This window comes from Zootermopsis nevadensis, unplaced genomic scaffold, assembly GCF_977971745.1.
Source record: "Zootermopsis nevadensis isolate Lab colony 2312 unplaced genomic scaffold, Znev_1.0 Znev_ptg000010l, whole genome shotgun sequence".
In the NCBI taxonomy this organism is placed as follows: domain Eukaryota; kingdom Metazoa; phylum Arthropoda; class Insecta; order Blattodea; family Termopsidae; genus Zootermopsis; species Zootermopsis nevadensis.
Window position 1 is genome coordinate 2,453,021 of NW_028259142.1, and position 17,479 is coordinate 2,470,499.

The 17,479-nt window shown below is 37.8% G+C and overlaps 1 protein-coding gene and 1 long non-coding RNA gene across 3 annotated transcripts in view; one reads left to right on the forward strand and one right to left on the reverse strand.

The window, feature by feature from the left end:
• Window positions 1–673: 673 nt before the first annotated feature.
• Window positions 674–17,479, forward strand: part of LOC147874174 (uncharacterized) — a 128,101-nt gene continuing 111,295 nt past the window's right edge. The window contains exon 1 of the long non-coding RNA XR_015534453.1: window positions 674–1,047. This is a non-coding gene — a long non-coding RNA (uncharacterized LOC147874174). The remainder of the gene's footprint in view (window positions 1,048–17,479) is intronic.
• LOC110829553 (glutamate receptor 1-like) overlaps window positions 7,038–17,479 on the reverse strand; it is a 166,604-nt gene continuing 156,162 nt past the window's right edge. Inside the window, exons 17-20 of one of the 2 annotated variants that reach the window (XM_087346211.1) lie at window positions 17,214–17,351; window positions 16,087–16,161; window positions 15,772–15,832; window positions 7,038–12,649 (exon numbers count right to left, since the gene is read on the reverse strand). In XM_087346211.1, the coding sequence (XP_087202337.1) occupies window positions 12,609–12,649; window positions 15,772–15,832; window positions 16,087–16,161; window positions 17,214–17,351 (315 nt within the window). In that variant the 3' untranslated portion in view covers window positions 7,038–12,608. The remainder of the gene's footprint in view (window positions 12,650–15,771; window positions 15,833–16,086; window positions 16,162–17,213; window positions 17,352–17,479) is intronic. The other variant, XM_087346212.1, reaches the window with a different exon arrangement.

Consider the following 17,479-nt stretch of genomic DNA (forward strand, 5'->3'; position numbering starts at 1 on the left):
ATGACTGATTTTATTAGAGAACATTTCTGAGTAGCGTGGTAAGGTACTTCAGTAGCCAAAAGTATCTTCATCAGTTGAGTAGGTTATATACGCCGTTATTATGACGTGGCCGGAAGTGGTATAGGAATCTCTGGACAGAGATTATAAAACGCGATGTTCTGTAGACCAGAGTTTGATTCTTGGAAGAGACTTTACTAGTTATATAGTTACGTACATTTTATATGAATGGTTGTCATTCCACTAAGCCTCTTTCTACCCAATGCAAAGAAACGCAGCTGGAGTTTGAAGATGACCACTTACTTCCGTCCTTTTATTGTCCTGTGATTGATATTTATTGGATATTACCCTCCATTCTTCTTCAAGGCGTAGTGACCCTCCAGAAACACAACGCATTTATCTTCTTGTTTAATGTTTCTAGTAGTATTTATGATTCTGTAAAATTCAGGGTTTTTTTTGGTCTTTATTGCCTTTCTCGTAGGTATCGTCCGTCTTAATATACCCTCGTTAAAATTTTACCTTTGTAAAAATTACGTAGTATAAACTACATTCATGTCGCTACGCCTTACATGATTGTCGCTTTGTTTCAACATGTCTTAACAAGCTTCTTGAACGCACCCGAAACAGTGCACTATCACATTTCGCTGTTTCACGTTTCTTTTGTCAGTGGGGAATATGGCGGCGTGACGAGTTGGACTGCGTGGGAAAGAGTTTTGCGCGTGTTAAGTAAGACATGTTGTGGTCGGTGTGTTATAGTTTAACGCGTAGTGCACAATAAATCTGTGTTTAAACATCACTGTAACGTATCTTAAGTACAAGAATTTGAACGTGTGTCGGTAGAGTGTTTCGGGCTCGCATTGAGAACAAGTTTTGTCATTCTCTTGAAAGTAAGTTTCGCGGAAAGTTGCTGTGAATGAATGTTAATTATGGGGCGTTTGAAGAAACGATGCATACTTTAATCTGCTTTCTTTTGTGAGTGTTTTGTCAAAGCCAAATTGAAAATGGAGCTGGAGGTTCTTCCTTCAGTCTTCTGAACCGTTTGGGTACATGGTGAGTACATAATTACTCATTTCTTCTCTGAACACGTGTGTGGTCTCTGTAAATATGTTGATAACATAAACTTGTTATTCGTATTTGACTCTCTGTCTGCATGTAACTTTCCAATGTACAAGCCTGCCTTACGGAATCGTTTTTAAACATGATGTTTATGCCTGATGTAATGTAAAAAGTAAGCCATTATCTCACACAGCACAATCATTGGGACATATTGGCTCAGTGTAATATCGACTGTGTACAGTCGATATTACCTTTTCTAAATGTCAGTATATACAAAAGGTTAGAGTTGATTATGGTAGCAGAGCGTGCTTCTTGGTCGCTCAAACATCGGGAATTGGGAGGTCTGTGTCCCCCTTGAAGCCTATTGTTTTAGCATGGGGACAACTTTAATTCTGTCCAATACTAATTCGCCTTTTATTATAACACGTCTCTGCCTTTGTGTAAATAACTTCCTTCACAGATGTATTTGTGTATTAAAAAAAAAAAGGAATAAGTTGGCGAGATTTTAGGTTCTCACGGCGGAGATTACGAATGTGACTTTTGGGATGATGCGCCGTGTATCCCTGTATAAAAGGCCTTACTGCCTCCATCATCAGGGCTTATGAGTCGTTGGTAATTTCTAGCAGACTATACGGCGTAACATCCCAGTAGACAGTCATCTTCAGGGGGTAAAATGTTTTGCAATTAGCACAAGTATGAGACTGCTGTACAGTACGAGCGTTTCAATTGTCCGCTGACTATGAGGCGATGACGTCGAATCCCTGAGCGCATTTCCCTGTATTACGTGCTTATGTATTGTTAAATTGGGTTACCTCGATTGTACAAAATCTACAGATTTTTTTTTGTCGAAGGTGTGTTGTTTAAATTATTTGAATAAATTTACTGTTTTCTGGTTTAAGATCAGATAACCTGTACAGTTTTAATGAAGCAATGTTTGTGCTACTGTGCTTGTAATAACAAATCGAGCCTTAACTAACTAACTAGGTGGCTTAGGTAACCGGAAGGTTCATCACCGAAGTAATCAAAGCCCTCTACCAGTCCCTGTCTAGACACAAGAGTATGAGAATAAAACTCTGGTCATTCATTGTGACTTATGTCAGATTTTGCATTAATTCAGAGAATTATTACGTTGTGATAACGCCGGTTGCTACGTATTAATTCTTGAGAGTTCGTTGCTAGGTTACCCGCCCTCGTATCTCCAGCGTACTAATGGCACTTTTAAGGTATGGTATTATTATTGTAACGTCTCATGTAATGATGTCGAGATTAAATTACGTAGTCGCGTTTTAGATGCAATTAAAATAGGAGTCATCAGTAAGAGGAAGGAAATAGTGTATTTTTATAAAGTACTCTCTCTGTCTGTCTCATTATTCTTATAGGCATTGAGTCTGAAATATGATGATTGAACGTAAGAAAGGGACCAGAGGTTGAGGAATTTTAACTTTGTTAATTATTTGGCTGTTACGTATGCTTATAGTGATAGTGGTTTTAAAGTGTAAATGAAGATCTTTTGTAACACAAATACTGTTATGTCGGTCTGAGATTCGTGGTTCTCACGGCAGTGAAGTTATCGATTGTGGCCTTGTGGGCTGTGACGCCGCGAAGGCTGTCAGGTGGTTACAAACATTTTAGAGGAACGCGTCTGATTCATTCCTTAAGGTTAGAGCTTGAAGCACAAAGAAACTTATTGACGTAATTAAACACTGCAACAGAAATGAGACGGAGTTGACTCTTCAGTTATTTAACGATGCTTTTTAAACTGCATAAGTGGAGTGATAGTAAAATATGAATTTGAAATGTTTATATATATATACGGAAGTGGTCGTAACCGATTTTAAGGTACTATGCGGGAGTATCTACCTGGAGGTATTCCTGTAATCCTGAGTCACAAGATTCATTGTAATAGGCGTACTGTAGACTCGTGTAACAGAATCCGTGGAACACAAATGTTCTTCATAAGCTCGTAGTTAATAGATAGATGAAAAATCTCTCCGTCTCTTGGAACGTAAATGTTTTATTATCACACGAGGCAGTCACTGATCCATATCCTGAGCCACTTTAATCCAGTTTACTCCCTCTCAACCAATTTCCTCATATAGGTACTATGTGTGTGTGTTACTATTAGTAGTTAATACACTCATAAACTGTGTATTAATAACTTAGGTTGCTCTTAAGTCATCAGTAGGGCCACGGAAAAGATTAGTTTTTTATAAAATGAGGGAAGGTCGAGTTAAACTGGAGTGAAAATGAAAGTGCGCAGATTGCGAACTATTTGCTTCGTACCACGCAACTATTGTTGCCCCTCTCCCCGCTACTTGTTTTTTCTAGATTTTTTGTTGTTGTATTTTTAATATTATATTACGTTGGTTTATGTCTTCTTAAGCCTCAGCTGACCTTTCAGATTTGCGTCTTAAATCGCACGGCTGTTCCAGATGTTTGTTTAGTCCGTGTGTGCCGTGGCAGTGAGGAGGATTGATCTGATTTTCGAGGAAGAAAATCCTGTGGGATTATCGAGTGTTTCTGGGAAGTGGCCGTGCTTTGATACCACCAACCACGGGCTCAGTAGTAGACACGGCTGGTGTGTTCCGATTTTCTTACAAGTGGGGTACGGTGGCGTCCGTTTAATCTAGAGTCTTTTCGGCTACCGGAGCAGACTCGTGCAAGTTATGGTTGATCGTCTGAAACACGTCAATGCGTATCGAGAGAACGGACTACGCACTCCGTGTCTTAAGAAATTGTGATAAGCTGAAAATGGGAAAAATTAGAAATGTAAACAAAGCTTAAATTAAGTTACAATTTTGGTGGCGTATTGTTATATCGGATGATAATATAGTTGTTAGTGGCGGGCTCTTCTGAGCACGGTAACGAACAGACGGGTGTCATCAACCCTTTGAAGCCGAAACACGTCTAAATAATCTTTAAGAATTCATTCCGTACCTCAAAGAAAACAATATTTAAGCGGTTAACGCTGTTTAAATGAATAATATCTGTTTTACAGAGAGAATAATACAAACTCCATAAATACGAAATTAAGATTTATTGAAACAGGTCGGACGTATAGTTACCACTAGGCTGAAAAGGAAAAGTAATCTCCGTCTTATAACTTTCTTCCCGCCAAAGTTATATAAAATGAGCTTTTTCCTGAAAAGAAAGTTAGAAAACACGAGGAGATTAATATAATTATCGCTGTTCAGAAAATTCTTTACAGGTGGAAAACCTTAGGTACATGAAATCCTCAGGTGATAAAACCGCTTCTGGTTAGAAATTGCTGTACATTTTATTAACTACGAGTGCTTTATAATGTTGAATGTGAACCTACAATTCCACATGGCGTCGTAACCCAGAGGAATATTGACGACATGTCAGTCGCTGTGGAAGCTGCAGTGGCTACACGTGATGTTATGTGAGGTTTTCGATACCCTTGGTGCTGAAAATGACGATGTTCTTCTGGGTCATGAAGATGGATTCAGTATGTTTCTCCGAAACGTTAGTGTTTATCTACGAATTTCACGTTCCTGTGTACTTTAATCTTACGTATATGGCAGGGGATTGGAAGACAAAGTATGACGGAGTTCTATGGTATGAAGCATTTACTCCACCGTCCAATCTTTGCTTAATTTATTCATGTATTTGATTTAATACTGTCGTTTCGAAATAATTATGACTCGTAATAATTCATCTAGACGGAAGTTCGGGTCGCAGGCGGCGGTGTCGGTGCAGAGGCAAGAACAGAGGGCGTGGCGGACTCGGTTTTTGTACTCAGGGTAGTCTGGAAATCGGTATAAATTCGCGAACATCGGCCATTAAATTCTCGCACATCGCTGGTTTGCTACGTCACGCCTGACGTCATCGCCGGGTGAGGGAGCTAGATCAATGCTGACCATGTGCCTGGTTTCTGGGTGGAGGAGGTGAAATTTGTGGGGTCAGGGCTCGGCCCCCATCCTTCTGGCACCCTCTCCCTACTATGACGCAGTTCTGAGAAGGCACACCGGCGAAATCTAAACATTATCGTGAGAGCAGGTCTTAGAATATCAGATTCGAAGTTGCAGCAAGGTCTTCCTTTACGATCGGGTGCAAGTATGAAAATGTAATCCAGCGTTTCGACGACTGTTTTCGCCGCCCTCTTCAGGGTTGATAACGAAAGTTTCATGTGCCGTCGTGGCCTAATTTAAGGCGTTCTCCTCGGAATTTAATTTCTTTTCTAGTCGTGTAACCCGTCTTATTGACAGAGTGTCGTTAAATAACCAACAAACCAGTCAGTCAATAACCCATACGCACATCCATATTGCGCATTTCACTACTACCATTAACATTGCCTAATTGATTTTCGTGTGAATCTAACTTACTTTGTCTTGAAATATTAATTATCCTACGGTATGTAAGAATGCTGTTAATGTATGTAACTTCCGTTCAATATGATGTACTGTTTACAGCCGGAAACGTTTTAGGTGCGTGCTACTGTTCCGGCATATCCAATATTAAGTTCGAAATTTAGCAAATTTATGGATAAACAAACCAGAGGAGAAATATCTGGTCTGAATGCTATTTATATGCATATAGAAGGAATGGACCAACCACGGTGGTCTAGCGGTTAGAACGCTGGGGTCTCGGGTTCGATTCCCGGCAGTGCCCGAATTTATAACTTGTGTTGGGCAAGGCCGTGGTCTAGGCAACACGGAGTTTTCCTCCGTGGTATCCCAACAATTACTCCATTCACACACAGAAGAAGGCAATGGCAAACCACTTCTGGATCATCTGCCAAGAACGTATATGAACAGGTCCCAGTCCGAGAAAAGGATGGAAGGATCCTGTTCATATGGACCTGTCGTCAGACAGAACACTAATAATAATAAGATGAGGCGGTCTAGCGGTTAGAACGCTGGCCTTGTAATCCTGGGGGGTCTCGGGTTCGATTCCCGGCGGTGCCCGAATTTATAACTTGTGTTGGGCAAGGCCGTGGTCTAGGCAACACGGAGTTTTCCTCCGTGGCATCCCAACAATTACTCCATTCACACACAGAAGAAGGCAATGGCAAACCACTTCTGGATCATCTGCCAAGAACGTATATGAACAGGTCCCAGTCCGAGAAAAGGATGGAAGGATCCTGTTCATATGGACCTGTCGTCAGACAGAACACTAATAATAATAAGATGAGGCGGTCTAGCGGTTAGAACGCTGGCCTTGTAATCCTGGGGGGTCTCGGGTTCGATTCCCGGCGGTGCCCGAATTTATAACTTGTGTTGGGCAAGGCCGTGGTCTAGGCAACACGGAGTTTTCCTCCGTGGCATCCCAACAATTACTCCATTCACACACAGAAGAAGGCAATGGCAAACCACTTCTGGATCATCTGCCAAGAACGTATATGAACAGGTCCCAGTCCGAGAAAAGGATGGAAGGATCCTGTTCATATGGACCTGTCGTCAGACAGAACACTAATAATAATAAGATGAGGCGGTCTAGCGGTTAGAACGCTGGCCTTGTAATCCTGGGGGGTCTCGGGTTCGATTCCCGGCGGTGCCCGAATTTATAACTTGTGTTGGGCAAGGCCGTGGTCTAGGCAACACGGAGTTTTCCTCCGTGGCATCCCAACAATTACTCCATTCACACACAGAAGAAGGCAATGGCAAACCACTTCTGGATCATCTGCCAAGAACGTATATGAACAGGTCCCAGTCCGAGAAAAGGATGGAAGGATCCTGTTCATATGGACCTGTCGTCAGACAGGACACTAAATAAAAATAGAAGGAATGGGTAAAATTCTGACTAATATCTTTGCAGCTGATTACTGTAAAGACAAGTGCTCTTGGGTTTAAGGATATTACGTATAATTTTCGCCTTCGGTATTCAAAGATACGCGTCTATGACAAGCTAACGATAAAATGTCTTCGTCTTCAAGACAAAAAAGGTTCGACGGGTCACATACTACGTCGGTGTATTAGAGATTCTTCAGCCACGATACTAAAGCGAAGCATTGAGAAACAGTGTACGGATTCAACAGATTTATTTGACAACTGGATTTCTGTACAAATGTGTTCTATTACAACGTAAATATTTAATAATTGTGTACAAATAAGTAGCTACGCCATACCCTAGAAGACTTTATATTGTTTGTATGTACAAATACCAAACTCCGTTCGTCTTAATTCTTTTATGAAAATGTCTAACTGGACATTAAGGATTATTCTGAACTACTTTATACCGTCATTATAGTTAATTGTTGTAATGATTTCAATACTGACTCCAGTCCTCATTGAAATGTAAATTATTTCTAAAATACAAATGCCTTAAAGTGGTTTTATATGACGGCTTCGTTTTCAAAGAAACAAACCTTTTATTAAATTATCTTAAATTCTTTAAATCGTGTTTCCAGTACTCATTGGTAATTAGCTAATGTAAGACTTACAGTATGCTTCTGTGCTTAAAATAGTTTAAGACTTTATTCTTTTGAAACGTAAATAATTGTAAGTTAAAATATTTGACAACATTTCATTCATAAAGCAGGTCCATTATTTTCTTTGCACACATCTGTATGGCTTGATCAGGGTAATTCATCCTTAACCCATAGAAATACTTTTGTTCGTATCATATGAACAGGCTTAATTTATTTGATTTGAATTTGAATTCGTGACAGATCATCTGATTTATGTTTTTTTTTTTTGATTTACGTTACAATTTTCGTGAATTTCGTCTTTGTGGTGGAAAACGGTTTCCGTTATTTGTGAGATTCATGGTTAAAGTTTAGTGATTTTGTTGAAGTGAAGAAATATTAGAGATTTCATTTACGTGATTTATTACTTTTTTTCTCGAACATAGGAGCCTTACACATTTTATTGGGTTCTCTGTAGTTCGATAATTTTTAATTTCCAGATTTATTTAATTACAACACTTAATTCAACCTAATGATCTGTTCTTAACCCGTTTAACGTGATGAAATTTAAAATGTAATAACACTGATAATCAATCATGTCCATACTTGAAGCTTCGGAAAGTCATGTCTTACCGAAACAAGATGGTTTTAGACAAATTCAATATTTTCCGCCAATCTGTATCGACGAAATTCTGTCTGAAAATAAGTTTGTTATGATATCAATACGAAAAACAGTTATTTTGCTAATGTTTCAAAATCAGTGTAACTTACTTGAATCTACTGATCTTACGTGATATATTTTTTTATTTAAGCCTTCGTATTTCGTGGCATTGTTTAGTTAACATGGATATGAACATTTGGGACAGATGATTGTGACGTCGCAATGATTGAAGTGATGGATGGGTTACTAAGGACCCACCGTCAGTGATAATGCCATCCTTCGTGAAGACTGTATATGTATCCATTTGGACACCCCTAAAAATGGAAGTTTTAAGGTCACGACGACGTATTGTTATAGCTGTGGGCTAAGTGGTCGGAACCAACGCTCAAGGAAATGAGTATTCAGCGCGTTAAACTGAGCGTTGCTATCTTATCCGGTAATCGGGTCGTCCTAATTCAAGAGCCTGTGTTGATTCTGTGACATTTTATTTTTAAAAAAAATTACAATGAAAATTCTTAACAACGCTTTCGTGCTAGGAAAAGCTTGCTGTAAACAATCGCTAAGTGCAATCCTGTTATTTTTATGAACAGAATTTTATTGGACGAAACGTTCTGAGCTACTGGCGCGTTGAAGGCGTTCAAAAGCAGTTGTTGTGCCTGTAACAGTATTTGAGATAACAAATAAACAATTAAAATTCAAATGCGAAATTAATCTGTAATTTTGTGCTTTGAAATTTTCAAATTATGGTTTTTAAAATTAGAGAAATAAATATCAGCGTTGTCATGCCTCGTCCTTTATGTTCCAAATACTGTATCTACGTAATACACCCAGTTTCTTCCAAGGCCGTAGTTTGTTCACTCGAACAGCATAAACCAGATGATGTCTGTAACGGTGAACTTTCGTGTTTTCTTTGCGGTACGGACTGAATTCTTAAATATTATTTAGACGAACTTCAACTTCAAAGGGTTAAAAGAGTACTAGTATGAAGAAATCACAAATAAAGTAGTACTTAAAATACACCGTGTCCCATAATTATCTTTACAACTTTAACACTTAATAACCAAGTAATGAGATGAGATATCACAATGCGGTTTTTTTTAATATGAAAGAGTAACTCTCAAAGTTGTTATACTACACTTTCATATGGAAGAAAGTGATAGTGGAACCACGGTTCCGGAGAATCTGACGTAAATACGTCTATACGGAAAGGAAGTTTGTATATTGGCTTTATTCTAAATATTTCCTTTATACATGCTTTACAATTGAGATAAGTTTGATTAAGACTTTGCTTATTTAACTTGAATTAGTTACGCTTAAGATGGGTCTGTGGTAGCTGAATGTAATGTAAAGTAATGAAATGTAATGTTTTATAGGTAACAACAATTCCGAGTAAACACGACGTTCCCTAGGTAACCATCTTACACTTTTTCGTTACACTTTCTTGCCGAATGACCATTCCTTATAGACGTATTTACGTCAAAACAGCATTGTGATATCTCATCTCATTATTTGGTTATTAAGTGTTAAATTTGTAAAGATAATTATGGGACACGGTTTACATAAATAAGTAACACAACCATTGCAGATATTTGAGTTTAAGACAACTCTGTTTAGTGGATACAATGATCGCTCAATGACACGAGAGTTGATGCAATTTTTGATATTTCATATTATAAATTAATTCATATTTTTATGGTACAATGAAATGTATTTCTTTGTTGCAGTTGTGATGTTGTGACGGTACAAATGTACAGATAATTGACCTGGTAATGTACTTACACAGCTTTGTAGACAGATAAGTTTTGAAATGTAAAGGTGGTTCTTAGGAATTTCTAGATCAAAAGCAATTGGTAATATTTATTGTACAGTCAGTAATGGGCCATTTGTCTTGTAAAATTCTTCGTGACAACGTTGTTTCGGGTATGGGTGATTCTGGAGTGTGGGAAGAGGTGAAACTACTTACAGATAGAGAAACGATGACTACATATAGTAGTTTATAACATTAATATCTTAATGACGTTGAATGCAAACATCTAAAACACAGATGTTTTAAACTTGTCTAATATCCTAAACGATATTTCAAAACACGATATGAATCTTCGGTAACAAAACACAATCATCTTCAGTAAAACTTGTGGTTCATGGAAACGTTTGGAAACAGTCTGAACGTCTACACACTTTTCCAGCACAAAAGTTTCTTTGTCATATTCGTAACTGATCATTTAGTGGGTGTTAACAGTAGTATGTGTAGAGTTTTACAGATGAACGCGGGGAGCTTACGTTCTATAATTGAATGTCAGAGAGGTTTCGTACGTGGCAGAATGCCTGTGTGTGTGACATGAGTTTTAAATGCACAAATTAATATAAAAGTTTAGCTTCAATATCTTTATAACACCGAGGAGTCAGATATTAAAAGAACTTTGTGGAATTTGAAGTTGCAGTCAATATTTCTTCCTCCAGATTGGACGCAGTAGCCAGTTCAACTGTTTCTTAAATCTTAGAGATAATGAAGTTTTCTCGACGGCGAAGATTTCAATTTTTGGTTTTCTGGGTTGTAACACCATGTGGGCTTCTGAGTAGATATCAACTTTTCTGAGGAACATACCGCCTCCATCTCCAGGGTTTAAGTCCGTAGTCCTTGCCGCGTTATAAACAGGATATCATCAATGATATCTTTCCATTCAGGAAATTCTCTCAAATCTTGAGCAACAGCGTCATTAAAGTTGGCCTTCTTCTTATTCTTCTCCCTGTGATGTACTTGTTCACGTCAGACTACACGGCGTTCACGAAGTATGCTACCTCTCTGAAGCTTCAACACATCGCTAAGACCGTCCCTTGACTGTCCATTGTAAATGGTTTTTAGAATTTATGTGATTACCCGTCTCATTGACGGGAGGACGACGCCATGTTCCTACCTAACACCTGCACCCACACTATTTTTATTTCCTTGTTTGTTTATCGATGCTGGCTGCTTCAATACCAAGCGAAACCTGAATAGTTAACGATTCTACCCAAATGTCAGTCAGTTGATTAATTCAAATATCATGTATTGATTTCTTCCAAACATATCAATTATTCTTCTTGTATGTTCGAACTGTTTTATGAAATATGTATTTAAGGGGTCTGTTTTTGTTTTGCATTCGTAACATTTTAATAAATAAGCGGTGGTTTCAGGATTACCAATTATGCACTTGTCAATGGATGTATCGGAATTCAACTAGGAAGTAAATGTTTTTAAGTGTGTCTGCACATTTTTCTTTGGGTCTGTCTAGGGAATCATGGCACGAGACATCATTTGCACTTCTGTGTTTATATAACTGTAATAACTTTCAATTTTTCTTGTCATTCCTGCAGGAACAAAATGTTAAATTGGATTTGTAAAAAATACGAACTCGTGTTATATCATAAGTCAGTTGAAATTCATATGTAAACAGTGAGATACTTTAAGCCTGAAATGTTCTGATCTTAATCTCTTATAATATACGTTCTAAAATATTTAATAAAAATTGTTTTAAATAATGAAGCGAACGTTTTGTCGTACGTCACACGAGCACGGTCATGGCCGTGTTAATGTTTAAATACGTTGCCACTGTTCACTGTTTCATAATTCCTCTTGTTGATTTGACAAATTTCAATTCTCTTGTTTCTTCTATAGCCTGGTAATTCATACGAAGGCTGTGGTCAGTTATCTCATTAGGTACATAATTTCCTTAAGATTCATTACAGAATTTATACTAGTCCAGTCTTTTGCAGCTCTGATCATATTATATTGCAGTACATTTTATACGAGAGATATCTGAATAAGTACCTTCTTAACACCTCGCAAAACTGTCTCTTATTCCAAGATCAAATGGAAATTATGAGTTTTACAGTATTATAAATGTATTATCAGTAGCTTGACTTTGTATTATTGCAGAAGCCAGATGATGTAGATAAATTTATACAGTACAAACACGTATATTCACATACATTATTTGGATTTCGTGTTACTATAATCTCGTATTTAATAATTCAAATATTTAAAGAGGGCTGTAATGCTCGTATAACGCAGCAGTTAAAGTGTAATCAAAAAATAACACACGCGAAACAAATGGTTTTGAAGAATATGCTGACGGTATGAACTTATACATCTGTAATATACGGTAGGAGTTTCAAGTGACATCTTTTTCGTGTGTGGCTTCCTCGTCAGTGTTTTCATGTGTACATCTGATTACCTGTTGGATTAACTGGACATCCGGTCAGGACGAATGTAACGCACGCTGACAGTTCCTGCAATCGCTCAGAGTTGCATTTCTTATGGACAAGAGTCGCTGGCGGGTCTGAATGATATTTGTGGAGGCACTTACATTTGTATTTTCTGATAGTATTTCTCTAAATGTGGGCGATGGAATTGGGTAAGAATGTACTGAGTAACGTCACTTAAAGCAGCATCAGCAGTAGAAACATTCTCGTATGCGGTGTCTGGGTGTGAATGCAGCTCGTGCTTTACCGCATCAGACCTGGGTGTGCGTGTTGTTGTGAACCTGGTCACCCTCTGCGCTGTTGATTTGATTGGCCGGCGTGTAATACTGTGAACAATGAACAGTACATCGACACGCTTTACAACATTTATCATGGCTTTCGAAATGTAGGACAGAGCTTTGTTGTATTACCAGAGCCCACACTCGTCATTTATGTGGTATTAAACGTTACCCAGGATTATTGTGTCCATTATTTCGGAATTTGAATGTCTTTTTTTTGAGAAACTGGTGCATGTTCGAAATCAGAGGGATATTTTGTCTAAATAAATTCACTTTATGCTGTATAATTTTACTTGAAGAGCCAGATAGTCAAATTCTCCTCCTTTATTGAACTCGTAGGTTCATTGCCGTGTGACCACCGTACCCTGTTCAGATCCAGTAAAATCCACATCTTTGTACCATGCTTTTATTTAAGATTACATTATCCGCCCTATTGTGCCTATATGTACCAAGTCTTCGTGTTTTACGATTCAAATCTTATATGTATTTCTCGTCTAAGCTACACAATGTATGTTTAAATATGTATGTTTTCAAATGTATTTAGTTTGTAGACGTAATTGTAAATATCTTTTAGTTCATAAGTTACTCCATCTGCTTTTCTACACGACACATATTCCATCAAGCAATCAATCGTATATTTAAGACTTTAAATTCTAGTGGTAACTATATGTACCATGTACTTTAAGAGTCAGTAACTCTGTCTATTGTATATTTATTTTGTACAGTCTATACACAAACGTTTGAAGTTTATTGGTGTTGTAAAAATTATATAATATTAAAACATTTTATTGTGTAAAATATTATATTAGCGCTCTTAATCGTAAATACGATTTTACATTATATTTTTTAATATGTTTTAATATTATATAATTTTTACAACACCAATAAACTTCAAACGTTTATGTATAGACTGTACAAAATAAATATATTTAATCAAACACAAACATGACGCATATAAGATACAAATCTGTCTATTGTATTAAGGGTTTCGTTTAATTCTCGGTGTAAACGGCGATCATATCTTTAGATGTTAACAAATTGGTTTATGTAATGAGGATGTGCGGTCTTTTCTTTGAGGGAGGAATTAATTTCTTGAATATTATTTAGACCGGCTTCGTTCCCCACTTTGAAGGATTAAAGTGTTCGGAAGAGAAGTGGATATCTCGCGTAAAATAATTAGTATTTATCTACTCGTATAAGCCATTTTCCTGGCATGTGTAAAGGCAAATTTTGTTTTTGTATGAATAAATCTAGAAACGATTAGAAAAAAGCTTAATATTACGTTTCGAAGTCGCGTAATGAAAATAACTGTTAGGTGAATATACCTTATGTTATTAAATTCATACACAATACGTTAGGAAAAGGTGAATAGAGTTATTTTTTTAGACAGTTTCATGCAGTGGGACTATACACGTGGGTTCACACGTGTGCAGAAGTTTGTTGTGTCATTGTGTGGGGCAGAGGAGAGGCATTCAGATTCACAGACTAATTTAAATTCAGCTGAAATACTTAAATTAGGAATGCGTCAAGTTTGAAGCAGAAAACTCAAGTACATATTTATAATGAATCTAAGATAGTGAATTACGTGATAAATTTGAGTTGCAAATCATAGTCTTATATTTAAATCAATACAGCATTCTTTCTTGATAAGCTAATAGTCGCTCTTATGGCTAAAAATACACGGATTTATTTTAATGAAAAGCGAATCATAGTTAGAGTTATGTCTTTTTGTCTTACTGTTTTGTTGTTTCTCATTGTTCTGTTGTTTCTTATTGTTTTTGTTGTCTTATGTTTTGTTGTGTCTTATTGTTTTGTGTCTTATTGTAGGACCACTGCCACCGGGTAAAAACCCATTTGCAGTCAAATAAATAATAATAATAATAATAAAAAAAGGCAGTGAATTTCTTGCCTTGCTGAGCGACCATCAGCTTCTCGTGAAGGATTCTTTTCCACGGAGTGCGTTATGTTAGAAACAAATTAGTGTAGATCAGAATTAAAAATTATGGTAGATGATGTTTGACGTAAGGCTACTTTGTTCAAAGATCAGATGCGAAATTCTGACAAACGCTCCGGGGCAATGTCACGCGTAACTACTTGAAGAAGATGTTGGTTTCTTAAGCATGTTGCCGTCGCGCCTCCACGAACAGATGACAGCAGAATAGCGTCATGTTTCTGACGTAACGGAAACGCTGCCCGTGTCGTGCCTGGTATCGCAGTTCTAAAGTAAAAAATCTCATGTCAAAGTGGAGAGTTGGCGTGTTTCTCTCACGCAACTCTTCAAGACTGTGATCGCATGACCCTTAAAGGGTTATATGCAAAGCAGCGGTGCTCAGGTCGATAAAGTGTTTGCGGTTACCGTGTTTAATGGGGAAAATCGAAACGAGTGTTCCAGGGAGTCTATGACATCAAGATTTCTGTTTTGTAGGGTCTTAACTCCCGCTTAGTCTCTTACATACTGACTGACCTTTCTCAGGTAATTACAGCCTCTATCATCAGGGCGATCATCGCAGCATTGAAGAAGACATCCACATTCTTAAAAAATCTAGATCTTTGTGATAATTTCATGTTTTATCGTCAGCCTTGAATTAGTCATTCACTTTAAGATTAAATCTGACAGTTTTGAATTATCTGACCTTTTAAGAAAAATGGTTCTGATTCCATGTAATGGCACTGTGCAGATGTCATAACTCTTGCAAATGTTTTTTATGACCTCTGCGTGTTTGTGGGTGTCACCGTGTAGGTGGTCATAAACTTAACATTTCTATTTTGATACCTTGAAGATGGAGGAATTATGTTCTTCCTAAATGTGAGTAACCACCTACAAGACTCTGAGGCGATACAATCAAGAAGACCAAAATTAACTTGAACTGGATTATTATTCAGTTCAAGTTTCGTGTTATTTTGTATGTGTGTTTGTCAGGAAGAAACACTTTTTACTGAGACAGAGAATTTGCTCGTAACTCACAATCCCGTCAATGTGAGTTTTTGATTCCGATTTTTGAACGATGAATTTGGAGCAAAAATGGCGGAAACGGAAGAGGGCCTGATGAATGCTTGGGTGCATGAAGGGGTCGTGTGATGAATGGAGGTTGGAGTGTTCTTTCTGTGGAAAGGAAAGTGACGCTTAGGTTTTATTTTGTTTTAATTGTGTCGGGGATTTTAGTACTCACTCGATGTCATACTCCACACAGGTGACTGGCGCATTCTGTCACTGTCCTTCTGCCCGTAGAACTGAAGAAAGAAACAAATATGGAGAAACGGGACAAGAAAATGAAAGAGAAGGGAAATGAAGACGTGAAAATTAACCCGATGAAAAACAATAATAATCAAATCCTTAAGAAAATCTAATGATAAAAACCAAATGATGATTTGAAATTCCTCTAGCCTTTGTTCCGTGGCCGGAAACGGAACTGACACAAGGCGGTACGAGTTCAGCGCCACACAGCAGCGGAGTGCCGAAGTAACTAGCTTCCGGTTAAACTTACCCGGCCGTTGTCGAAGTCTCTGCCACCGCCGATGGTGAGTCTGGCTTTGGCCTTCATCGCGTCCGACAGTGGAATCTGCGTGCAAGAGCGACACAAGTTATCACCGTCAATGTCGATCCCTGCCAAAGCAAATTTCCCCTCTCTTAACGCTTCTCGCTTCTGAGAATGTCCGTTGCTTCTATTTCAGTATCGTGAGGGGCATCAGTATCCTATCCGCGGCCGCGCAGTTTGACCCCGGGCGCTACAAATTAAGGCCTCTCGCTGAGAAAACGCACGCGATCAGTTAGACAAAGGTTATAACAAGAAAATATTAGCGGAAGTTTATTTTGTTCACTCTTATTAGTATTGAAATATAAGGCCGTTAAGTTAAACTTTTTCTAACTTGGGAAATGTCGTGACCTCCATATAATTACTCGCTCAGTTGGACAGCATAGGACCCGCGGTAGTTATTCGCGAAACTCGTTTGTCATAAACCCGCGATGTCACTGCAGTGAATAGTTTATCGAACCGCGTTACCATTAATTTTTACAAAATACTGGTGTAGTTTCGTCTTGCGCAGACCAGACATTGCAGTGGTAAATCTTAGTAATTACATTGTTCTGACGCTGATGTTTAATGCACAATTATATACCTTTAACACAGTAATTAAATATAGACTATTCTGTTATAGTTTTACTACATTGTAAAATAAGTTTTGTTTAATCCAGCATAACCTTCTGTTTCTTAGTTTACTTAATCAGACTTTCTTACTTTCATAAATTGCTTAGAATGAAATTATAGTATGAATATTTATCCTGCTCCAAATAATCTCTCCAGGAACTGGCTTAAGTATTGTACCAGATATTTAAATAACTGTATATAAATCCAGTTACAGAAGCCAGTTATAATGAACATAACTGCAGTAGTACATAGATTCTTTTGATGAATTTAACTGCAATCGTATATCTGGTTTCACCCACCAGTTAATGTAATCACCAGTATAAAACTGACAAAAACGTAGCAATAATTAATTAATTGCTAATAAAAATAAATATTACATCAATTTATTATGACTTTGAATGTTGATTTGCTATTTCAAATTAAGAGTGCGCGGACAGGGAGGTTTTTCAGTGGCTTGCCACGGTTACCTTTGCTCGTGATGCTTCTGTGTGTGACTTGTAGCAGAATTCCAGTAGAGCAACTCCCATAGCGAGCAGCAGGCCTCCTATCAGGATGTAGAAGATGCCCGCTACATTACTCAGAGACAGTTCATTTCGTGATGCGTCCTGTGGACCAGACACCACAAAATACCATCGTGTCCTTTGGTACATACCATAACATAACGTGTCATAACGACGTTTCGGGTACTGCCTTTGTTACTGTCATCAAGAACCCTTGTCAAGCTTTTAGTAAG